Here is a 24,732-nt window from a genome sequence, read left to right as displayed (position 1 = left end):
ACTCGCCGCTCGGATGCGCTCCGGCTCGGTGCCGGGGACCGGGACCCCTCTGGATGCCCGCCCTCCGCCCTCCCCGGGGCTCTGCCTTTGGGGAGTGGCCCTTTTCTCGGCCGTCCCCGTTTGGCAAAAGAGGAACTGGCGAGCTGGCTCCGGCTTCAAAAGTGCTTGTGGAGGCAGCTGTCATTTCCTCCCCGGAGCAGAAGCAGGGCAGCCCGGCGGCGGTGGTCGGCGGCGAGCGTGGAGCCTTCTCCCGGGAGCCAAGGTGGGGGCCCCGGGGCAGGTGCATCAGTGGGCGGGAGAGGCTGCTGGGGGGCGGAGGAGGGCACGGGGGCGCTGCCAGCCCTTCCCAGCGGCGGGAATCCGTTGGGAAGCCAGGGGCGCTCTCTAGGGTAGTAAAATCTCTCCCTCGACCTACGTTCAGCTCTGTCTTTACGTTCAAGCAGCAGCTAAAGTAGCTTCCCTTCCCGTTTGAACCAAATAGTTGCCTCCTACCTGTGAGACCATCCCTGCAAGGAAAAACTGCGCCTTGGTAAAAACGAAGTCTGAGGGCCACAGACCCTTCTTGGCTCCTTGCAGTCCCCGGGGCTTGTGCTAAGCAGCGGGGCCTGGCTGAAAAGAGCCAGAACGAAATGCAGGGCTGCTCCTCTGACCCAGCCTTGGCGACTTGCCTCCCCACCGCCCGCAGACCAGGAGAGGGAGGGCATCCTTGTGGGGGAGATGGGTGGTGATAAGTTAAATAAATAAATAAGTCGGCCCCTCCCTTTTAGTTTTATTTTAACATTCAGAGGTCAGCCCCGTGCCCTCTCTCGCCTGTCTCCCAGTGCCACACAGGCACAGAAGGAAAAGGGAAGAGCTCTGGAGAGCCCTGGAGGAAGGACGAGGCATGGCCTTTGCAGAAGGGAGGTGCACACTTGATGCAGGCCATTATGTTGACTAATTAAGTTTGTTTTAACAGTCACGCTTCCACCTTAGTCCACAGGCGTGAAGCTGCTTGTGGCCGGGAGATGCCTCTTCTTGTCTTTAGCTTCTGTTTGAGATGGTCAGCAATTACACTGCACAAGCGACAGCTGAGCTTTCTCCCTGCCACACACACACACACCATTTTCTCAAGCTGGGGAATGGTGGTTTTAGGTACACTCATCAGCGCAGTCTGGTTAATCCTCCTGATTTATATGGCCAGGTCTTGGTAGATAGTGTGCTGCCCACACTCGGGGGATTTCCACAGTCCAGTCGTGTGGCCTTGGGCCACAAAAGGAGGTTTGGGAGCCATCAGGTCCAGAGAGCCTGGTCAGTGGCAAGAAGCAGTGCGATTCACAGGCTGAAAGATTAGGAAGCTTCTACAGTGGCAGACTGCAGGAGGACCTCCCAACAGTTGGGTCTCCTCTGCCATCCTGAAGTACGTCTCACCACTGCCCAGTAGAGAAAAACTAGGTTTTTGCAGTTAAAAAATAGAATGCTCTACTTCTACTCAGGTTTCTGGATTAATTAAAACAATCTCCCTTACAGGCCAGGTGTATAAAACCTCTTGGCACTTAGAAAACGGAGCCACCTAGCCAGTGCCATAACCCTTGTGGTCGGAAAGCAACGTAAACATCCCCTCAGCTTGTCATGAGTAGGGATGGCCAGCAGCAGGGGGCCCCTATCCAGAGGGGAAAACGCATGCGTAGTTTAGAGGCTTTGAACTGTCCTTCAGAGAAACTCAGAGCAGACCCCCCTTGAGTTTTGGGTTATCTATGTGGGTTTCCCATGCTCCTTCAGTTTGGCAGGATTCTATCTGCTAGAGCATTCAATAAACACCAGAGACCAACTCACTGCCTTCGCTCTAAGTTAGGACACAGCTGGCTGCCATCCATCCTCCAGGTCAGGTCGGTGGGCGAGGGCCTCTTTCTCTGAAGGATAAGAGGAGCTGCGGGAGCCTTGTCCTCAAAGGGGAGACTTGTCAGCCGCCCCAAGAACGTCTCCCCCACAAAGCTGGGCAAGGTCAAGGCCTGGAAATGTTGCTCGCCAAAGGCCCATCTCTGAGCTGAGGAAGGCAGCGCTTGCAATATCCAGCATCTACTTGCGGTCCAAGAAACTTTGGAATAATAATTCACAATTTTTTTTAGGTTTCTGTTTTTAAAAGAAGATGGCTCCGTTGCCAGCGAATGACAGTTTAAACGAAAACAGTGATCCTTTCCTGTTACCTTCCACCTCTGTCAGCTCTCTGACCGTCTTCTCCATCACCTTCCTCTTGGGCTTTCCCGGAAACAGCCTGGTCATCTGGGTGATTGCCCTGAAGATGAAGCAAACGGTGAACACAGTTTGGTTCCTCCACCTGGCAATTGCTGACCTTGTCTGTTGCCTCTCTCTGCCTTTCTCCATTGCTCAACTGGCTCTCCATGAGAGTTGGCCATTTGGCTGGTTTCTCTGCAAGATTATCCCCTCAGCCATTATTTTCAACATGTTTGCCAGCATCTTCCTCCTCACCACCATCAGTATTGACAGGTGTCTCCTGGTGATGAAACCTGTCTGGTGTCAGAACCACCGGACAGTAAGGTTTGCATCCATGATATGTGGTGGGATCTGGATCCTCGCCTTCATTATGTGTTGTCCTGCCTTCTTCTACCGGGAGACCATGGAGGATGAATTTGGCAATATCAGGTGTGTCAACAATTGGAACATGGGGAAGCATGATGAGTCTGAGTGGTTGGATGATCTAATAGAGGAGACGATTCCCACCAAACATCCCACCCTGGAGGCCGAAGGCATCTATGGGGGCATCTTCACAGGTGGGATTCCGGATCTGCACCCTACCTACACCATTGTAAATGCAACCAAAAGAAATGCAGCTGTGCCTTTGGGTGTATACCATGGAATCAAGATGGAGCCGGATTCCTTGATGACAGCTGTTTCCCACCCTCCTTCCACTCTGCATGACTATTCCAGAATCCGTGCAAGTACGCCTACGGCCAGTATTTCTCAGTTAGATGACCCATCTGCTAGCGATCGTGCAATGGAAATCCAAGATTATCTCCCCGAAGCCCAACCACCGGATGCCCTCGTGTCCGTCACCATCATCAGAACTGTTTTTGGTTTCCTGCTTCCTTTTGCAGTCATGGTGACTTCCTATACTCTCATTGCACAGAAGATGCTCAAAAAACACATTGTGGGGCCTCGCAGGAAGGCTCTGCAGGTGATCCTGCTGGTGGTAGCCACTTTTTTCCTCTGCTGGGCCCCCTACCACATCAGTGGGGTGCTGCTCCTCCTGGCTCCCCCCCAGACATCATTTCACCAGGCCCTGCTTTTGTGGGACAGTGTGTTCATCGCCCTCGCTTATGCCAACAGCTGCATCAACCCTCTTCTTTATGTCTTCATGGGGCAAAATTTCAGGGAAAAGGTCTGCCAGACGGTGCAAGAGATCTTCGAGGTGGCCTTTGTTGAACCCTCCTCGCCAGTCTGTTCCCAGGACAAAAGCAAGACGACTACAGTCGACAATGACACGGTCCTCTAAGGTAGATCTTCCGGGCAACCCAAACGTTCTGTGAATTCGGTAGCTGAGTCAGAGAGGGGACACTAGCTAGGATTGCAATCTCTGCTTCTTCCAGTAACCTTTTGCAGTTGTTTTAACTAGGTTGTTTTAAATGGCTTAAACCTCTAGTATTTTAGTGATAAGAAAGGAGTATTTTTCAAGTACCTTTTAGATGTTAAAAAAAAGATGAGCGAGTGCTCACCAAGAAGATCCATTCCTTCAGTTGCCACCGCTTCTGCAAGAGTTCTGCCAGCTGCCTTAGAAAGAAATCCAGCTGCTGGTTTTATGCAAGCAGAGGCAAACGTCAGCCAGCGCCGAGGAAGACGACGCCCGTTCGCCCTATTCAGCCGGGAATACAGACTGAGGACGGGAGGGCGTGCCGAGCCTAGGGCTGCGGGAGGGAGCCGCTCTGCTTTTGCGCCGGGGCGCGAGCGGCCAAACCCCACCCGCGGTTCTGCGGCATCGCGAAGCGTGCTACAGGAGGCAACTTCTGGGCCGCTCACCGGCGCTTGCTTCCCGCCAAGGCGTCTCAAAGTCCGAGCGCCTGTAGAGGAGTTGCAAGACGCCTATTAGCTTCGGGGCTTAATGTTAGGATGAGGGTGGTGCGGTGCGGTGGGAATATTTTAATGCGTTAGCGATATTTTCCTTTCTTGTGCTTTTTACTGTACACATGAAAAATAAACCACGCGGCGCTCTCAAAGACCGCTTTAGTTTCTTGGTCCGTTTCCGATCTGGTTCGAGGCGGGCTCCCCTTGCTGTGGAGCGGCGGGACGGCGAGGGGGTGGCCTGCCTCCCCCACCGATCCTCCGGGAGGGGCGTCGGCCGCTGCACCTTTCGACCAAAGCAAACGGCCCCGGAGGTTCCCGCAGGAGGCAGGGAACGGGTCTTCAGTCCGCTCGTCCACGGGGTCCGTTCGGCTCGCCCCACCTCCCTCCCTCCCTCCCGGCCACGCAGCGGGACGCCTCCGAGGCAGGCCCTCCCCACCCAGCCGTCCCCGGAGGAGGTCGGGGTCCGCCGCCGCCCCCGTCCCGGGCTGAGCCGAAGCCTCGCGGGGCACCCTGCACTCTGCTTTCTGCCCACTCGGCGAGGCAAAACCCGCTTCTAGTCGGGCCAGCTCGCTCTGCCCGCGCGCCCTCGGCTCGTCCGGTGCCGGAGGGGCTGGCAACCCTCCGGATACCCACCGAGAACCCGCCCCCCTCCGCAGCAGCCCCCCCTTCGCCAGTCAGCCTCGGCAGTTTCTTCTTAGCCACGGTCTGGGGTTCCTTTGCTGACGCTCAGCCGCACTCCCTCCGGGTCGCGCGTGCACCCGCGAGTCCTCCGCAGCGAGACTCCCCGCCCCGGACGGGCTCAAAGGGCCTTCAGGTCTGGAGCCCCCTACCCGGGACGCGAACAGGGGGAAGGGGCTTGTGCGACCAACCGGCTTGTAAGACCCCCCCCCCTCCGCCGACTCTCTCCTGTTCCCCCAAAGCCGAGCGCCGACCCTTCTAGGCCCTTGGATGGGTGGAGACGGCCTGGCCACCCCGGGGCCGCTCGTGTCCGGAAGGGGAACCCGCCTCCGTAAAAACGGGAGGGCCAGGGGTGTGAGATGGGGGGCTACTAAAACGTCGACGTGCCCACCAGAGGAGCGGAAACGGGGATCCCCCAACGACCCTCAGTATTCTTCGGGGTGGCTCTTAACACACACAGAAAGGGAAACTCCGTGCATGGCGGTTTAGGGGCAGGGCCCCACTAGGAGAAGTAAAAGGGAAAGGAGAAACGCTCAGCATCCCAGTTCCGCAGAACACCTCCTCCCTCCGCCAACCCAAACCGGTTCCTGCCCAGGATTTTGCGCCCTCGGTCCCCTCAGGGGGCGCAGGGTATCCTCTCCGGGTAGCGCTCCCGGCGCCCAGCAAAGGGACGCGAGTCCCCCAAAGCTTCGGCCGCCACCTTTAAGGGGCGACAAGACAGACGCTTTATAGGAAAAGGCGGCCCAATCCCTCAGGAAGCTCAGTTCTCCCCCGTTCTTGTCAAAGCCACCCGCCGTGCAGGACCCTTCCTTTGAGCGGAGACCCTGACAAGGAGCGGGGCTACGTTCAAGGACTGATCTGGATTCCAAGTTATATTTAAACTGTAGGCTTTCTTGCAATAAGGACTAAGGAGGCTTCTCCAAAATCTAAGGCCAATACGTGTACCTGCAATCTGCCACAAATTAAAACAGGGGCACCAAAATGGTTAAACCATAAACATTCACTTTTTTAATTAAGAAAGCATGCACAAAAATAATTTTGTGAGGCCACTCCCCTCTCCTCAACATAAAGCATTGTGGACCACACAGAGCAACGGGCAGGCGAAGGATCCCTCTCCTGGGCGGGCAGGCAGGCGGGCAGGCCGGCCAGTCCTCCAAGCTGACCCCTTTCCCAGGCAGGCTGGGTCACCCGCTCGCAGGGCACTTCCACAGATCAAATCCTCACTCCACGATGATGCCATTTATTTACCCAGAGAAAAAGGGAGGAGACCAGTTTGCACACTGACCGGCATATATTTACATATGCAAAAAGGCGCAACTGACTATGAATGAAGAGCCTAATGGATAATCTCTGCCTCCCTGAGTGACCCTTTGGGGGACTTCTGCTCAGAAGCCGCCCTGCCCAAAACCTGGAGAAGTCATCCCTGTGCCCTGCTCCTGGCAGCGTTCTCGCGACAGGAGGCAGATGCCCCCGTGCGCCAAAATTCCCTCCCTCCCTCCCTCCCTCCCTCCCTCCGCAACAGAGAGTTCCAAGCAACGCCACGAGAACCTAGAACCTTCCCACCCGTCACAGCACATCCCCCTGATGGTTTTGCTTCCAACCTGGTTCTCCCCCCACCCCCACCCCCACAAAGCAGGCTTGCAGCTGGAAGGGCATGCAGGGCAACAAGAGGTCTGGCAACAGAGAAACACACTAGAAACAGAAAACCAAGCAGCGCATTGGGTCCACCCAGCCAGAGCCAGCTCAAAATTGGATCCCAGGTGGGCACATTCTGCCACCCCCTTGCTTGGAGGGGCCTCCACACAATCGGGCATCTGCCGTTCCTGATTCTCCCTGAAGCGGAAGGGGGCTTCCAGCTTCCCTTCCCATTCACACATCTCCTGCAGAGACAGGCACCTTGCTGCAGGCCTTTCCCCACAATGGGAGAGGTTCAAATCTGCGTCCTCCGAGTTCTGCCTGGGGTCACGTTCCTCTTTCTGTCTCATTTTATCCACCACACAGGAAGCATCACTTGCTTAGCTGTGCCAGGCAGAGGAAAGAAACCTTGGCTTCCATTTTTGCATCACCAGTCACAGCGTTTTCCAGCAAAATGAGGGGAAGTAAAATTCAGAAGTTTAAAAAAAAAACCTTGAAGGGGAGAAGAGTACTTCTTGATTTGTCTGTCATCTGCATATTCAAATAAGAGCCTGGCTGCCTTCAGAGGGAAGACAACAGGAGAAGAAGGGTGTGGTGCAAGCCCTGAGGAATCCGGGCCGCCTGATGTGGGGCGGAGGCAGGCCCGTCCAGCACGTCTGGTCTGCCAAGGGCCGGAGTGCAAAACGGCAGGGGGTCAAAGCAAGGGGACGGCCCCCACCACCTCCTCACTTGCAGCCATCAAGGGGCAAGTCGAACGATATCCTTGCTTTCCATTCCGGCCTCTTGGTCTCTCCAAGCCCAGTCCTCCCATTCTTGCCTCTGCCCCGGCCTTCCTTTCTTCCTTCCGCCGCTCGCTCGCTGCTGCTCACTGGTACAAGAAAGCGGGCGGATTTCTCCTTCACACCAGTCTAACTTCCCTCCCCCCAAATACAACATTTAAGTAGAACATAATTCTTACAGACTCTCAAGATCCACAGGCGCACTCACTTCAGCAGCCATCAACAGAGTCCCTGGCCACCTCGAAGGGACGGGGGTTGTACAAGGCAAGGGATGATGAGAAAGAGGCCCTCAAGGGGAAATCCTTTGGAGGTCCCCTCTGGCACTAGAACGGTCTTCCGAACTTCATCCGTACAAGGTACCCAGTAAACGTGTAAAATCCGAAGCTGGCAGATGGAGCAAAAAGGGCTGTGTACAACAATTAATGATGATGATGATGACGATGATAACAATAATAATAATAATAATAATATAATAATAAAGAAGAAGAAAAGAAGGTAAAAACAAGGAGCGCAAGGAAGATTATCTTCGGCAGCATCTTGTGGCAGCTTCTCTGGCTGAAGGAGAGAATATATATCTATATACAGACAAGGAAGGAGGCCGAGTGCTGGCCCAGGACGGGGTCCAGCACGCCCAGCTTCCTCCCCCTGCAGGCAACCCTCCAGGAGGGAGGGGCTGCCAAGTCTTTCGCTTGCTAGGTGATCAAATCCCAATTGAAATCATCAGGGATCTCCTCGGGGGCACCTGGAGGTGGCCGCGAAACCAAATGATGACCTGAAAAAATTGAACAAAGAAAGAAAACGAGAAGAAAGTGGTTTATTAAGTTGAATTGTTCCTAAAATTATATAGTTATATGTCCCAGAAAGATAGGTTCCCTAAATGTTTTTGTTCCTCTATTCTAGAATTAGGGGCAGGAAGAGCATACTTTTCAGTATTAATACTCTGGAGATTTTACTATTTTTCCTAGCTGCAAAGTTTGAAAATTTGTTAACCATTTAAAGATTGCATGTTTCTCTTTAGCACTTTCAAAGTGTTGGAGAGAAACTGCAAATCCTGAGAGGCTGGTACTGAGTAAGAAGCTCTTCTGCAAGGCCGCTTCCCTTGCCACTCCCTGCCTGGCGCATCCCAGGACACTCTGGCTGCCCCCTTGGCTGCACCACACCCCGTTCCCTCCCCCTGACATGCCAGGCCAGCCACCCTTTCCACTGCAGGGGAGTCGCAACACTGTTCCGGGTGGGCCAGCTTCTGACCCAGATGGCATTCGGCATTCTGCACTGCCCTTATACCCCTTTCCACTCATCACTTTTAAAACTACCCTCTTTATTTTTAATAGTAAACAAGGCGATTTCTCAGAATGTACATTCCCTGTACTGCTGAGTTTTAGTATTTCTCTCAGCAATACTGAGCAGCCAAAAAGGTACTAACCACCCAGAGTTCAGGCATGAACTGAGGAGGTGAGAGGGGACCCTGGACTGCCCTGAGCCCAGGCTCTGCATGGGAAGGAAGGGGAAGGAGCTCCCATCTGCTTCCCAGCTCGAAACTGCTGAGCCGCAAAGCAGTGCTGGACGCGAGGTGAGGCACTGGTGGGTGGGTGGATAAGAGGAGTAGTAATAATCATGTTTGCAGATTCCTTCTTCTCTAACACACCACCAAAAAAGAAATCACAATAAAAAAAAACAGAATTAGTGCAACCCCCAATAAAGGAGACCTATGCCTTTTCATTTGCTGCTACCCCACATAGGCTAAACCTGCCAACAAGCAGCTGGGCTGCCAAGGACGGCAAGATGGCAGGCAGCAAATTGCACGCAGGGTGGCCGTCCAACCCCTCTGGATGTGGCCTCGCTTGAGACGCACCTTCTCACCTGCCCTCTCTTCCCAATAGGCTCTGAACACTTTCTGCACCCTTCAAAGCCACTGGGAACCTTTGGATTTTGGGCACAAGATGCCCATGGAGGAAAGTCTCCCTACCAGCCCCCTTCCCTTCTCACTCACCCTTGAGTCCCCTCTGGGCAGGAGAACTGGCTGGCTGCAACTGCCCCCCTTCCCTCTCCGGAGAAGGCAGCAGGCAGGTTCCCCGCGTAGCAAGTGAACCTGGCTGGGGCCAAGTGGACAACGGTCTCTCCTCCACCAAACCTGATGCCAAAGCTGCCATTGCATGCTGCAGTGGCACCTTCTGGGCACAGGCATTTACTGCCAGGGGAAACAAGCCCCCTTCCGCCCCACTGGTCCTGTGAACTGCTGCCGCCTGCAGAGCAACACCCCAAAGGAATGTGAACTCGGGGAGGTCCCGAGAGGTGGCTGAAAGGCGTGCAGGTCCATCTCCTGCCAAAACCGTCTTCAACAGGCTGCAAGCTCAGAGAAGCCGGAGTCCCTTTCTCAAGCCAGAAACCCACCTCAAACACCCCTGACAGGTCCTTCTCCCTGGGGCCTTGGTGAAAGTAAACAATTACAGTCCAGCAGCAGGAAGAAGTCAAATTGGTGCCTTAAGCTTCTGCATGAATTAAAGCACCTCTTTTTACTTTAAACCAGGGGTCCCCATCCCCCGGGCTGCGGACTGGTACCGGTCCGTGGCCTGTTAGGAACCGGGCCGCAGGGCAGGAGGCGAGCGGTGGGCGAGCGAGCGAAGCTTCATCTGCACTTACAGCTGCTCCCCATCGCTCGCATTACCGCCTGAGCTCCGCCTCCTGTCAGATCAGCAGCGGCGGAAGGTTCTCTGTCAGAACGCAGTCTGAGTTTTGCAGCAACGGCGGGAAAAGTGCTGAGCTCTGCAGCAACAGCAGAAATAAAGTACACAATAAATGTAATGCACTTGAATCATCCTGAAACCATCCCCCCCACCCAGGTCCATGGAAAAATTGTCTTCCACGAAACTGGTCCCTGGTGCCAAAAGAGTTGGGGACCGCTGCTTTAAACCCTGACCCAAAAACACCCACACAAAATGGAAAGCCGCTTTGGCCCTGCCCACTTTGGAGTGGTACACGGCTGCCTATCCCATTTCGATGCCCTGCATGCAACAGAGGAGGAGCTGAATGCTGAACTTGTGCCAGGAGGTGTGTAACAAGTGGGAGTGGGACCTTTGCAGACACCCCCACACACAACTATAGCCAGGAGTGGCAAACACACACCTCCCCTCCCCTTGATGGCCCTTGATCAAGCCCCAAATTCAATAAAAACTAATTTAATTTGAAGAATTAAAATGGCTAAAAGTTCATACTAGGAATTAAGAGAGAACGCCAATCTCCTGAGATTCTGCCATGGAAAATACAGGCATTTGCAACCAGCTCAAGCCGCAGCCACCCTCCGCGCTTGGGGCACTGACAAGGCCGTTTCCTTACCTGGACGATTATACCCTGGCGAGTCCTGGGTGGGAATCGGATACATCGGAGAGGGCCCAGAGTACAGGTGGGGAGGCGCCGGCTGGCCATACGAGTTCACTGGGGAGAAGAGAGGAACAGGGAGGGTCAGGTCTGAAAATCCGCACCATTTCTACCAGACCGCCTTGGATCCAGATCACCAGGGTGGTTTCTATACTGTCTGCTTACTTCTTTCCATGATGAAGTGGGTCTAGGTTCAGCGCTGTTTGGTTTCTGGAGAATTACCATCTCTGGTCCTGGATGGGGTTGCACTGCCCAGACAGACCTGGTGTGCAATCTGGGGGTTCCCCCAGACTTGCAACTCCTGCTCGAGGAGCAGGTGGCAGTTGCGGTCAGGAGGGCCTTTGCATGACTGCGAGTTGTGCGCCACTTGTGCCCATTCCTGGACCAACACACCCTTCTCAGAGTCACCCACGCCCTGGTCACCTCCCGTTTGGACTATTGTAATGTGCTGTACATGGGGCTGCCCTTGAAGAGTACCCGCAAGCTTCAGTTGGTTCAAAATGCGGTGGCCCGCAGTTTTATGCAAGTCTAGATTTGGGCATCTGTCACCTCTTCTGCAGGAGCTGCATCGGCTGCCGATTTGCTTCCGGGTCCAATTCAAGGTGCTGGTTATCACCTTTAAAGCCCTGCATGGCTCGGGGCCAGGTTATTTGAAGGACCGCCTTTCCCCAGTCACATCTACCCAGCCCACCAGAACTGAGAGGGACGGTATGCTTGCCCTGCTTGTGCTGGTGGGGGTGTTGTTCTCTCCTTGGGAGTTCTTTGATTGGGCTGTTGTTTGCTGCTTGGTTGATTGCCTGAGTTAATAGTTCCTTGATTAGGGTGCATTGTGCTGTTCGATGGTTCATCTGGTGTTGATTCTTGCATACCTGGGTGTTGATTGCTGGCAAGGGAGTGTCCTGGTCTTCTGGCTCTTCTATTGTCTCTTTTGAATGGTATGTAAATGTTGTTTACCTCTATGTGTCTGTTGATGGCTGCTTTGCCTGAGTGCCAGGCTTCCAGGAATTTTCTGGCATACACTCCTTTGCCAGCAATCAACACAAGCAGGGCAGGCCACGGTATATAAGCGGAGAGCAAGGCCCACTCCCTCCTCGCACTGAAGATGTTGCCTAGTCTGGCAGTGAAACGTTTGCAAGAAAACAACAAGGCTCAGAGAGCACCCAGGACTCCATATTTCTGTCTGTCTGTCATATTTATATGGCTGTCCAACTTAATCAAATTTTCTAAGTCTGGGTGGCTTACAAAAAAAATTTTTTTCCCCAACAAACAAAACCACAATACATAAACCGATAAACAATAATGCATTAATAAAATGTGATCCAAACAGCTCGCACCCCATCATCCAGTCAGGTCCGCAGTACATCGTGACCCAGAGGCACCGGGAGGAGCCGGGTCCTAAAGGCTGGCCGGGTCGGGGCCAAGCACGTCTCTGCCGGAAGGCCCGTCCAGAAGCAGTGGCCACCACCGGGAAGGTGCGCCTCCCGGGTCCCTCACAATGGCATTCTTTCAAAGAAGGGACCTGAGCGTGTGGGGCAGAAGGTGGTCCGTAACCTATGCCCTGGAGGGCTTTCAGGCTGGTAACTGACACCTTGAATCACACCAGACGTCAGCCAGGAGCCAGAGAGTGTCAGATGGTCGTAGCAAGAAGGGCCCTCACTAGCCAGGCCGCCACATTCTGGACCATGGTGGCTCAGGATGGTCTTCAAGGGCAGCCTGCATGGAGCACCTTGCAGTTAATTTGGCCAGGAGGGGGGTAAGGCACGAGTGACTGTGAGCAGGTCTCCAATCCAGGGAGGGGTGCAGCTGGAGCACAAGACCATGATGGGCAAAGGCCCCCCGGCCCCCGCCACCTGCTCCCCCAGCAACCGCTGTGGGCCCAGGAGGATCCCAAGCACCAAGCCGAGAGGGGCAGAGCCGCCCTGCTCAGAGTCAAGGAGGGGAACTCCCCAGTCCCCGGACCAGCTGGGCCAGAGACTGTTCTTCCCCATTGAGGCCCCAAAAGCTTCCGGGCACCGGGGCAGAACCTCAGTGGCGTCATCTGGGCAGCCGGGGCAGAGACACGTAATTGGGCATCCCGGCGATCCTGCGCCACGTGCCGACAAATGACCTCTTCAGCGGCTTCATGGGAAGTACTGTGGCCAGGCCTGAAGCCTGACAGAAAGGGGCCTGGATAATCATTTTCAGATGCAGAGGGTGGAAGAGGGGAGGGCTGTGAAGCAAGCATGGGCCTGGGCCTCCACTCCTGATCCCTGAAGCTGCTCCAGAAGGATACCACAGCTGGTGGTATCGAAGGTGGCTGAGAGGTCCGGGTGGGTCAGGCTGGATGCACCACCCCACCCCGAGCCTGCCAGAGGTCACCCCCAGTGCAGCCAAAACACTGTGGCTGTGCCCGATGCCCGACCGAGCGGTTGAGAGAATCATTTCTGAGTGCTGTGCAAGTTTGTCAAGACCATTATCCACGTGCTTGATATTCACACAGTCGAGCTGTCTCCCTGAACGGTTCCCCGTAACTGTGTCGGAGGAAACCTGTACGTCAGACGATTAAGGGGGCTAACGAAGAACGAATAAGGGCTTTTCAGGAGTTTCTGCAACGTGCTATCCAAGTTCTACAACTGCCACTCGTGGAGTGAGTTGTGTTACTTAAGTTGCGTGGAATTAACTCTGTGGATTCTCCTGCTCCTTCTTGGCAATGGTCACCGATCATGAGCTCTGTGGCTGGCGTACTCCTCCACCTGCACAGCCAAGGGCGCCCACAGGGCTTGGTCAAAAATGTCAGGATGGAATAGAAACGGGGGGAGCTCCGATCGCACCACTGCCACCATCGGGACTTTTTTGGGCATACCCACGGACCCCTTGCGCACAACCGTCCATGTGCCGTGTCCCAAAGCAGCACCCGGCACCGCTGAGTCCGCTTTGCTGCGTTCAGAGAGGCGGTCTGGCTACTGAGCAGCCCGCGGAGTCCAAAGCAGCCAGGGCTTCTCTGCTCTTCCCTGCAAAGAACCCGAGGTTCGGTTCTGCCTTGCCTCAAAAGGACGCCCGGGGGCTTGGCAGCAGAAGGGACGGCGCTGTCTCGTCAGTTCCATCCCACTTCTTTCCCAGACTGCCCTGCAGCAGGACCCTTCCCAGAATGCCCTGTTCAGTACCTTGGCTCATAGGCTGGTCTTGCTTGTTGCTATTCATGGCACAGGACTCGGAGATGCGGGGGGGCTGCGGGGGGCCTCCCAGGTGAGGGAGCTGCCCGGTCTGGGTGAGAAAATGATTCAGGGAGTCACAGAGGTTGGCAATGTGGTGCTGATCTAAGGACCAGTTCTTGCGTTCCGCCTGGCGCAGGCTCTCCATTAACTCTGCAGGGGAGAAAGCAGGAATCACTGCTCTGCACGCCTCAAGGGCACCTCTTCTTCCCACCCACCCTCCACACTGACATCAAAGCCCGCAGAGGGCCCTGTCTGCCCCCCAGGAGGGAGCCACCCTAAGGGGAAGGCTGCCCACCTGAGAACTGGGAGTGTTCAATGCTGGACCAGTTGAGTCGATTGACCATCTTGAAGCTTTCTTTCAGAGAATCAATGTTGGAGCACCAGTCAGAGGGAAATGCTAGGAAACGGAGGACACAAAACAGGACCCATGACGTGCTGCTGCCCCTTCGTTCCCCAGACCTTCTATTTTACCACCGGGCAATGTCTGGATTGTCAAGCCGAGCCCCAACATTATGGAGTGGAACCGGGGTAAAATCCTATCTCCATTTATTTTACACTAAATACAACTAATATGATTTCTCTCCTTTCTGTCATGTTAAAAATAGCCATTAGGCAACAAGTTTTGAATGCCTCCCTCAAATCTTCAGCAGCCAGAAGAGCACCCTGTTCTAGCCCGACACCCCTGTTCTTCTCCTGGTGAGCAGCCCCTCTCCTCCTCTGGGCCCAGAGGATCTCCAAGGACGGAGGGGCGCTGGCTGGAACAGGAACCTGAGAGCCACGAGGCTGGAAGATTTGTTCAGATAAAGATGGCTTTCTTCCAGTTTGGTCCCCAGTTTTGGCCCATATTAATGACCCCAAGTGACAGCAGGGTTAACGCCAGACATATTCTTTGAAAACGGCCACTGCTACTGAAAAATCTTCCCCTCAGAGAAGGGGCTCTTGAGACAGGTCCATCGAATGAGCAACCATCTTATAATCAGTGCAGCCAAGCAGCAGTGGAAAGAGACCGTCCTTCCCTCCTGCAGCTTGGACCAAAGCACTGAGAACAGAAGTCGGGATCAAGGGGCTTCCAGACCCTGCCCAGCATCCCTCATCCGACACCTCTGGGATCCCCAGCCTCCATGGCTGTTCTGTGGCACCTGGAAGGCCCTGATTTAGGCTTTTATGCAAACCTCAGCACTTTGAGCAAATAGAAAGCTAGCAGAGAGCCAATGCAAATCTTTGAAGAACGAAGATCAGAATGTCAGACGCGCCCTGAGGCTCATCTAGTCCACTGGCCAATGGGAGGGGCTTGGAAAGCCCACAAGCCCAGCTGCCGGACACCAGCCACCTTCCGTGCTGCCTCCCAGAGGCCACCATTCCAGCCCATCTGCTAACGATGCAGAAGGAAGTACAGCAGAGGCCTGAATGCTAGCAGCCACCAAGCCAGCCTGACTTTCCCAAACTCCTCCAGTCCCCTTGCAAAACCAGGCCAGTCGGCTACCACGTCCCAAACATCCGCAACTGGGCGAAGAGGTTCTTCCTTCTTACCGCTGAAGCGTGACCAGTCTCACACAAGCAAACCCTCTGCAGTTGCTGAAGCTTCTGGACTGCTCCCAGAGCAGCTACGATCCACATCCACAGTGCAGATTAATAACAGCCATCTCAGTTTGTCTTTAGGAGGTGAGTAGCCCACCCTAGAAGAATCTCTGCCTAGATTGTTGGAGGCCTCAGTTTTAATTCCCCTCTGTACCGAACAATTCCAATCTATGTGGTAGCTATGCAGATCAAAGATACCTGCACTTGGCAGGCACCTGTATTTTTTCCACTGCTCAGAGAAAAGGAAAATGCTCGAAGGAAGGGCAGATTCTAGCAGGTCCTGAAGGGTGGGGTAAAAACGCCATGCATCGATCACACTATGGGCTGCCATCTTGGCTTTTTTCTACCCAGCCCTGTGGACAACCCTGAACTATGGATTACTCCTCTTGTCTCTGCAAAGAAAAATCGGGCTTGTTCTCGAGCGAACGCCAAGAGGGCCACAACTGCTCTGGCTCCAGACTGCTCAGCTTTTTGCACGTGCCTTTTTCACCTGTGCGTGCTACATTCTTAAAGCTGCGCCACAAAATGTAACCTTGCCCCCCAGGGCCCTGAGGGCCAAAAAGACAGCCCCACGCCTCGCAAAGTGGACCCTCCTCTCCAGGCTGGAACTCACCAAAGCTGGTGTTGTTGAGGGAAGCCTGTGGTGGTGGCTGGTGGGGGTGGGGGTGCTGGTGATACCCTCCGTGCTGCAGGGCCGAGGGGTGCAGAGACATCACGGGCGGGGGGCCGTAGCCATCCCCCCCCTGCTTGCTACCCTGGGATGGGCAGCCCTCGGAGGTCGGGGTGTGGAGGGGCGGTGCGGCTCCGACAGAGGGAGGCCCCTGCGGCTGCTGGTACATGTAGTAGCCGTGGTTGGAGGGCTGCATCTCCCCCAGCAGGGAGGAGAAATCTGGAGGGAAATCAAGAGGTAACACTCAGTGCTGAAACGGGAGCAACGGCAAGTGGCGCTCCCGCCCCCAACCCCTGCGACTGGCGGCCACGTCTCTGGCAGGCTGTTCTTCCCTCCCGAGACAGGCGCTGCCCTTGACAAGGGGTGGCCTCTGGGGGTGTAACGGAATCCCTGGTGTTGGGAAAGCGATCCGTTTCCTGTCTGCAATCGGGTCCAGGTCAGGGATATCTGCAGCGTGTGGTCAAAGAAGTCAAGAGAGTGGCCACAATGGCGTGATCAAAGCTCTGCCTGTTTTTCACGTGTGTCGCACCATCTTGACTTCTTTGATCATACTGTGCAGTAACTCCCGTTTCTGACGGTCTGCCCAACCCGGCTGCGCTGCGGGTCCTTTTTCCTCCAGGCAGACCCTCCTTTCCGGCGAGAAACGTGGGCAGCCCCTCGGGCTTCAGAGAAGCAGGGAAGCGTGTGTGCCACAGCCCACCCCCCCACTTGACATGGGCCCCAAGGGGGTGCCCCCCCGGGCCGGGAGTGATCTCGGAAGGTGGATGTGTGGCTGCTGGGGGCCGAAGGGTTTGCCCCTGCCCAAAACGGGGCAGAGGGTCATCCACAAAAGAGCAAGGCGCCACTCCCAGCCCACGCTGACGACGCTCCCTCCCTGACCCTTCCCCACGGACTCGCTTCCAGGGAGAGTCCTGGGCAGCCGCTGCCCATTGTTCTCGTTTCCTAAAATAGCAGGCGAGACGGGGGTGGCAGACAGAGGCCTCCTCCAAATCGCCAGTGAAGCTGCCACTTCATGCCAGCAGCCCTGTTCGTGAAGGGAACCCCCCGCCATCCTGAAGGAACCGGCAAGAGCAGCCCAGCTGAGATCAGAGGAGCCGGGGGGGTTGCCGCTGCCGCTGCCGCCGCCGGCGTTCTCAGCTGCAACTGACTATCCTCTCCCCACTCGGGCCCTGCCACTCACCATGCTGGGAGGAAGAGGACTTCTCTAGCATGGATTTGTAGAGATTTCGGAAGGACCAGCTCAGATCCTGGAAGTTGATTTCAGAATAGGAGAACTTCAAGTCGTTGCTGGTACTGTAGTGCGGAGGTGGAACATCGGTCCCTTCACGGCCTTGTCCGCTCGCCACAGTGGCGGCCACCTCCACCGGCCCTGTGCTCTGCTGTGGAGGGCAAACGGGGCATGAAACAGGAGGAGAGCCCCCGGGATGTCCCACCACCAAGTTCCTAGGGCCGCACCTGGCTGAGCTGAAGCTCACCTGCCCGCCCACCCGAAAGTCTTCCGCACCACCTTCCTCCTCCCGCCTTCCACCAGGCTCCTCCCTCCCTTCCCCTCCCCCGCCTAGCCCACCTTCACACACCTGGCCATAACTGCCGAGGGGGGGTGTGCTTTGCAACGAGAGCTGCTGGTTGGACTCGGGGGAGAGGGAGGCTTCTGGACCCAGAGAGACGGAGCCCCGTGGGCTTTTGCTTGCCTCCTGCTCCGGGGAATCTTGTGACAGCTGGAAAATCAAAGCAGGCAGTTAAGGCCTGGGCAGGCAGAGGAGCCTGGTCACAACGAAACCAGCTGCGTTTTCTGCACAAAACACGGGATCCAGTGTAAGGGAGGCATTTGCAGCCTCCAAAGGAACGGGCTTTCCATTGCATGTGCAACTGAGAGGAGCGTTTGGGCTCCCTCCGTGGCAGAGGGGTACTTATTTAAGACCGCCGCTCGAATGTTGAGAGAACCTTCAAAGGGCTGCTTGTCCAATATTTAATGAATACTTTTTGAAGAGGGCTGCAAGTTTAAGAAAACTGTAATAATCAATTAAACAAGATGACGAAGCAGTTGATCAGTCGATGAAATCCCTTGTATTTCTTTAGCAAGAAATTGGTTTTGAGGGTGCACTACTGAGTTGTGAATATACATGAAAGAAATGGGGTCCTTTACCATTTTAAAAGCACTTACATTTTACAGTATACAACTATAACTAAGTACGTATGCACGCATCGACCTGACTCAACGTTTACCTGATCAAATGTTTTAAGTGATTTATCTAACAAATTAACAGAAAAGTTATATGAATATTCATTCATAAATTTATCTTGCTGTATTTAACTGGGTTTCAGGCCTGCTTTCAATGAGAGCCCTTTGGCATGGTGAATGATTTAAAACTGTTAGAATCTAGCAGTTATTGCTATCATAAATGCAAAAGAATAATATCCCCCCCCCCAAAAAAACATAACCTTTCATGTGAAGGAAGTTGTAAGTGTCTGCTTTCCTTTGTTTGTAAAACTGTTGGATTAAGCAGCTTTCTCCAAACTGGGCATCTTTCAGATGTGGGTGGATTCCCAGACTTCCCTAGCCTGGATTCCTAAGAATCCTCTAGAACTGAATCGGGGATTAAGATGAAAGTGAAAGAAAGAAAATTACCCCCACACTGTAAAGGAAGCAAGTTTTCCTCTTTCCTCGTGGAAACTTGGAGCTGCGTGCGGCCCCCGGCCATTCTCCCTGCAGGCTCAGGCCTGCCCTCTCTTCCTGCTTCGCAGCAGACAAACGGAGGAAGGGTCGCAAGGGGGGATCATTCTTTTAGGAAGAGGGGCTGCAATCCTGCTCCTTTCCCAAAGGAATCTTTATCACGATCGTTGAGGGATCGAGGTTCTACCACTTGGGGGGGGGGAGCGGGGGAGAGCACTTACATTTGAGCTGAGTTTTGCAAGTATTAGTAAGGTCCTTTTTCCAAGAAAGGTGGGTCCATCAATAGAGCAAGACATTTTAAAAGCCAGCCAGAACGAAACACAAAAGCAGAGATCCCCAGGCTGAATTCTACACCAGAAGCATTTTTTCCTGTGCCCTGGTGGAGCTTGGGGCCCAAACCATCCTTGGGAAAAAGGCACCCGCTTCCTCCCACATAAATGCTTTGAATCTTGACTGAAAGGCTGGAGAGTCAAACTCACATCATCATCTGCTGGATGGCGCCTCTTCCGGGACATATCAGGACAGGTGTCAATCGTCCAGTAAGAACCCTAAAAATTAAAATCGGAATGGGAATACAGCCTTTGCCAGCACAGCCCGACAGCAGAGCTGTTAGCTGCCCCTGCTGCACCACGACGCACTCTTTCCTTCTACTGCAACTAGGCCCTCTTGCAATGCTTTCTTTTCCATGTCATAATCCCAGGCAAGTTTCAGTCTCCTGTAAGCCCTCTTGGGAAGAACAGGTTGGACAACAGGAACAGCTGTTGTCATCAAAACTGTCCTAACAGCCAGGAACCACGCTGAGACAAGGAATAGGTCTCTAGTGTTTTATTACTGCTACATTAGACAGAAAATCCTAACAAACTGAAGAAGCGTGGGAAAACCCAGACAGATAAACCCCAAAAGTCAAGGCGGGTCTGATCTGTGTCTCTTGGAATGGCTGCTCAACTCCTCCCTACTACGCATGCGTTTCCCCCCCTGGATAGGGGCCCCTCCTGCTCGCCATCAGTGCTATGACAAAAACGTCAAAGAGTGTGACCACCACAGACATGCAGAGAAGTCTCAAGGGACAAAGCTCGTCATTTTCCCTCCATTTTGTGCCTCCAAAGGCTGTGAGCAGCAATACTGAGCTTGGGATATTAAGTCCCACTGCTTTTCATTAACTTTTCAAAATGTGCACGTGATGGAGAGGGCAAAGCTACTGACCACCCAGGCCACTCCCGCCGCCACACCGACGAACACCTGGGAATCAACACGGTGCCCTGCGCTTCCGTTCCTTGAGCCAGGCAGCCACGGCCTTACACTGCTCTGCCAGAAGCCTCTTCCGCAGACAGAACTGCCTTCTACTGAGCCCTGGAGGAGGACGTCAGGCTCCCTTTCTTCTATTGGCCCATCTACTTTTGCCTTATTTTGTCAGAAGAAGGCAAAATGCTTGAATAATGCTTCAACGTTAACGTTTTCAAAGAGAAAAGCTGGCTTAATCTCTTTAAAATGCTCACCTTTCCAGGGTCATCCCGGGGACGAGGCACTTTTCGAAAGCATTTGTTCAGCGAAAGGTTGTGCCGGATGGAGTTCTAGGAAGAAACCGGGAGAAAACACAGTTGTAGCCGAGCAGCTGCTTACCGTTGCCTTCCCATCTCCTCCCCTCACATCACCACAGGCTCCTAGACACATCTTGCCCACTGCTGGGGGAAAGAGGCTGGCAGAGCAGCTTCCTCGCCCCCTGCACCTCAGCCTGCCCCTGAGATTGAAGGCTCCTTCCATCCTCAAGCCGGATCACCTTTACAGCTTTCACCTATGAATTAGGGCTTTCGAACAAGGCCACACAGAACTCTGCCTGTTGATGCTTTGTGCAATATTCCACAGCTTCACACAACAGAAGGTAGCTGTGTAAGGCTCTGGAAACAGACCTTCAGAGCTGAGGTCCCAGGTCCTTTATTCTCTGCACCACTAGGCCACTGAGAAATTACAGGTCAAATTGTTTTGGGGAAATGGAGGGCTACAAGAGGCTGCTGCGATGGCTGTCTGATCTTCTCTGGGCTCAGAAGCTGAGCAGGACTCGCCTGATCAGAACTGGATGGGAGACACTGACAAAATCAGTTTAATACTGCTGCCAAGGGAACTCAAGAATTCTATTTATGTTATTTATCTGTCTGTCTATCTTATTCTGTATGGTAACCACCTTGAATCATTAGCATGGGCAGTACAAGAACAGTTGATGAATGAATGAATGAATGAATGAATGAATGAATGAATGAATGAATGAATGAATGAATGATGCCAAGAGCCCAGCTTGAGGCCAGTTTTACAGATTCCCGCCCTGCTGGTGTTCTTCAGACCAATCAGGACAGTCCAAGCTGAGGAACCAAGAGGATCCCAACAGCCACTAGACAGCTTCACTCTGAGAGGAAGCAGGACCTTTCCCATGATCTTCTGCCTCATGTCTTGGATTCCTGTCTGCCCAACCAAGTTTCAGAGCCCTTTTTATGACATTTCCAGCTCTGACCCTTAGATTCTCTTATTTTCAGTCCCCAATCAACCTGTCTTCTGAAAACATTTTCTGCTCTAGACTTGCTTAATCCTCAAAATATGGTCGCTGTCTGCCAGGAAACCAGTCTCCAGTTCTGACCAGCTGCTGACATTTCCATTCTGCATCAACACCCACATAGTTCTACTGCTACAGTTCCCTAACTAAGTAATTTGGAACTAACTCATACATCTGCCCCAGAGAGCTTCACACTATATTATTTTTTTCTGCTGCAGATATTAAATGTGCTTTTGGTTAAATCACAGAAATTAATGAGCTGGTGCTGGTATTCTAAACAGAGATGTAGAAATGGAGCAGTTTGTCTCTGAAACATGCCATTTTTCTCCCAAAACAACGCAATCTGAGCATTTTGATTCATGCATTTCTGGAAGTCTTTTATCCAGAGTTGGAACTGGCCCAGGGTATTCCAAATGGACTCCATTTTTCATGAGCTTATATGCCACAGAGTTTCTTTGCAGGTACAGCCAATTCCTACACAAGGAAGGTAATACAAGCATTGGATTGTTCAGCCTGGGGTTCCACAAAGAATCTACTATTACCCACACAGGATGGGCTAGCAATGAAATAAATAATTATATTCATGCAACAAAAAATGTTGGCAAAGAAATATATTTGGGGACATACCTGAGACAAAGGAATTCCACAACTTTTTCTAGACGTCAATGTAAGAAACTTTGCTGAACTTTCACAGGACCAAAATAGTATTTGTGGCATTTCTGCACATAAACAATGTACCCCTCCCTCTGGCATGGGAAACTCTGCATCTGTTATGGCAGGCATTAGTTTCCCTATCTCTTATTTTTTGTTTGGCTTATGGCAAATCTACCCCAAAGATTGAATTTCCCCAGCACAGAAATATTTGGATCTTTGAGCAAATAGATACATTAATCTTCAGTTCCTACGGAGTCAGCCCTGAACCTGTGGGACTTCAGAAAGGCGGCTAAGTCCTGGCTGTTCCCCCAGGCACTCGGGACACAGAGACCCCAACTGGTGAGGTAAAGTGCATGTTACTTCTGATCACCCCTTCATTGTTTTAGTTGGTTTTAATGCTGTGTGTTACTTTTCTTGTATGCTTGTTTGACATTTTTTTGCACGCAACCCAGAGTCACATTGCGACCATACAAATGTTCTAAATAAATATAACCCACCCACCTAGGAAGGACTTCAAGCATATAAAAAAGTTCTCTGGAGTTCCGTTCTGAAATAAAACTATTTATATGAAAACTGCTTCACATCCATCTCATACACACCCATAAACACTGAAAAAGTTTAAGCCATAAGCTCCTTGTGGCAGAAATGTGCCTTCTGTTACTTTGGCTCAATCAAGCACTGTACGCGCTGGTGGCTGATCAGAGTAATCAGGACTAAGTTCTTAAAAGATGGTTCTCATGGGCACAGCAACAAGATCCTCACCTTCCATCCAATGCCAGCATTCTTGTAATAGGGAAAGTTGTCGCAAATCCAGCGGTAGATTTCGCTGAGCGTCATCTTCTTGGCAGGCGAGGAGTTGATGGCGTAAGTGATCAGGGTGGCATAGCTGTACCGGGGCTTTCCGTCCTGATGGACTGCGGCCTCATCCTTGCTCAAAGTGGCATTGGGGTCCGTTGGAGAGCCAGGTGGACACTTCCGACCAGCTCCTGGGGGGCCTGACTGAGAGGCCCCCCCTAATTTCTCAATGGTGGCTCGAAGAGTGAGCTGTGGGAGCCAATCAATGGACGTGAGACTGCTTTCCAGATCGGAAGCCATGGCGCTGGAGGACAAGATCTGTGGTGGAGACAGAAGCAGACAGTGATTGTCAGGCTGAGCTAGCTGGCTCTTCAATCCTCCAGAGAGGCGGCAGGACGAAGTCGAAACAGAGGACGGTCCTGCAGTCCAGGCAAGAAACCATTTCCAGAGCCACCAAGGATGCTGCATCTCCTTAGTTACATCCAGGATCTGGGGGGCGGGGGCACAAGGCACTGAGAACTTAGCCCAGCCTCGCCCCCTCCTCCTTTCAATAAGGGGAGGAAGAATCTCTTCCAGAAAGGGAAACTGGAGAAGAGTTGCTTTGTTCATGCAACTGCCCTCAGTTTATATTGAACATGTTAATTAATATATCTTGGAGAGCTTGCCCTTTTACCCACAGAAATAACTTCTTTAAAATATTCCTGCCATGAGAGCTGTGGAGAGCAGTGCAGCCTTCTCTCTTCAGCGCTGCTTTCTGCTTTATTTTGTCTTGGCCCAGCTCCATCCTTGGACATGCACAAGGTAAGCTTATTTTCCTGAAGTGAACATCAAATGCCCAGGTCTTGACAGGTATCCTGGACATGCATACCCTTCCCTCTGTTCCCTTTCAGGGTAAGCAGTGTCAGGCAAAGCACAGAAACGGAGTAAGAATAGTCAACTAAAAGAATGAAAGGCATGAGATAAAAATACGAGGAGACAGAGCTGAAACTAATTTATACCAACATCATCCCTATATTTTTCTGTACTTTTCTCCTAACCCTAAGCCTTTAAGAAAACAAATTTGTTTCCACCATACCCATCCACCTTAAGGCTCACATATTGGGCTACAGAACTCTTCATCCACATTCCTTTATTCAGCACTCATTCCTTCTGGACTCTTGTCTTCTTCTTTTTAACCTCCCTTCCTACTGCGTATTTCCAGAGGGGTGGGATTTATTCTTCTTTTACATGTACGACCTCCTAAACCTCATTTAAGCTACTGTTGCTTGAGTGACTGGATCCACACAGCGTGCTCAGGCATTGCAGCCAGATTACCAGCAAAAGGTGAAGAAGAGTATCCTGGTGCCCGACTAAGAAACTGCTCCTTCTCCCAGCCAGCGCCTGACGTTCAGAAATCCGGCTGCAATGGCTCGCTCTCTCCGGCTTCTGCTGCATTTGAGGTCCTCTGCTCAGAAACGGCACGGGGCCAACGGCTTCAAAGAAATAACTCATGCAAAAGCTAGTTCTATTGGCTCTATAGTTATCCACATCAGAGTAAGTAATAGCAAATATCAGTGTCTGGGAGCCAGACAGCTTTTCATCAGAAAACAATATGGCAGTCACGGAAACGCAGCTTCCTGTATACATTCTTAATTGTTCAAACCATGACAAGTTAAGAGAAATCCTTCTAATGAAACCTCCTTCAAGGATCATCACCTGGAACTCTTCTCAGACACCCACCCCCAGTAAATCCTTCACTCACTGCAAGTTATGCAAAATGCCGGCCGATTTGCACAATGCATTCCCAACGACCAGAACCCGCCTCAGCGCAAAAAAACATGCCATGGGCACAGGAACCAGGAAGGAAGCTGACCGCTGCGGCTGACATTCCTGAGCACAGCAGTCTGGAAGAGGGCTTTGGGAGGCATCCGTCACAGGATTCCCGTGATTTCCAACCACTCTTTTCAGACAGAAACTGCACGTTTTAAAATTGTTCTTGGTCGCAGCTGCGGCAGCCCCAAAGGGCAGCGACACCCCCTGGCCCCAAACAGTGTCCTCTCTGGTTGCAGGAGGCCTGGGGGCTCCTCCCCTCAATGCAGGCGCACTGCATCCACCCCCAGAGC

At 52.9% G+C, this 24,732-nt stretch overlaps 2 protein-coding genes across 6 annotated transcripts in view; one reads left to right on the top strand and one right to left on the bottom strand.

The window, feature by feature from the left end:
* The first annotated feature begins 186 nt into the window (after nucleotides 1–186).
* On the top strand, nucleotides 187–3,505 carry C3AR1 (complement C3a receptor 1). The gene is made up of 2 exons (XM_063310335.1): nucleotides 187–262; nucleotides 2,106–3,505. The coding sequence occupies exon 2, from the start codon at nucleotides 2,126–2,128 to the stop codon at nucleotides 3,488–3,490; it is 1,365 nt and encodes a 454-aa protein (XP_063166405.1). The 5' UTR covers nucleotides 187–262; nucleotides 2,106–2,125; the 3' UTR covers nucleotides 3,491–3,505.
* Nucleotides 3,506–7,780: 4,275 nt separating this feature from the next.
* FOXJ2 (forkhead box J2) overlaps nucleotides 7,781–24,732 on the bottom strand; it is a 35,041-nt gene continuing 18,089 nt past the window's right edge. For 3 of the 5 annotated variants that reach the window (XM_063310782.1, XM_063310785.1, XM_063310786.1), the window contains exons 2-11: nucleotides 22,598–22,948; nucleotides 20,136–20,210; nucleotides 19,119–19,187; nucleotides 17,543–17,683; nucleotides 17,146–17,344; nucleotides 15,909–16,184; nucleotides 14,013–14,114; nucleotides 13,667–13,867; nucleotides 10,482–10,580; nucleotides 7,781–7,920 (exon numbers count right to left, since the gene is read on the bottom strand). In XM_063310782.1, the coding sequence (XP_063166852.1) occupies nucleotides 7,841–7,920; nucleotides 10,482–10,580; nucleotides 13,667–13,867; nucleotides 14,013–14,114; nucleotides 15,909–16,184; nucleotides 17,146–17,344; nucleotides 17,543–17,683; nucleotides 19,119–19,187; nucleotides 20,136–20,210; nucleotides 22,598–22,930 (1,575 nt within the window). In that variant the 5' untranslated portion in view covers nucleotides 22,931–22,948 and the 3' untranslated portion in view covers nucleotides 7,781–7,840. The remainder of the gene's footprint in view (nucleotides 7,921–10,481; nucleotides 10,581–13,666; nucleotides 13,868–14,012; nucleotides 14,115–15,908; nucleotides 16,185–17,145; nucleotides 17,345–17,542; nucleotides 17,684–19,118; nucleotides 19,188–20,135; nucleotides 20,211–22,597; nucleotides 22,949–24,732) is intronic. The other 2 variants (XM_063310783.1, XM_063310787.1) reach the window with 2 other exon arrangements.

Source organism: Candoia aspera, chromosome 8, assembly GCF_035149785.1.
Source record: "Candoia aspera isolate rCanAsp1 chromosome 8, rCanAsp1.hap2, whole genome shotgun sequence".
In the NCBI taxonomy this organism is placed as follows: Eukaryota; Metazoa; Chordata; class Lepidosauria; order Squamata; family Boidae; genus Candoia; species Candoia aspera.
Note: the sequence above shows the minus strand (reverse complement) of the source record. Positions and strands in the feature narration are given on the sequence as shown.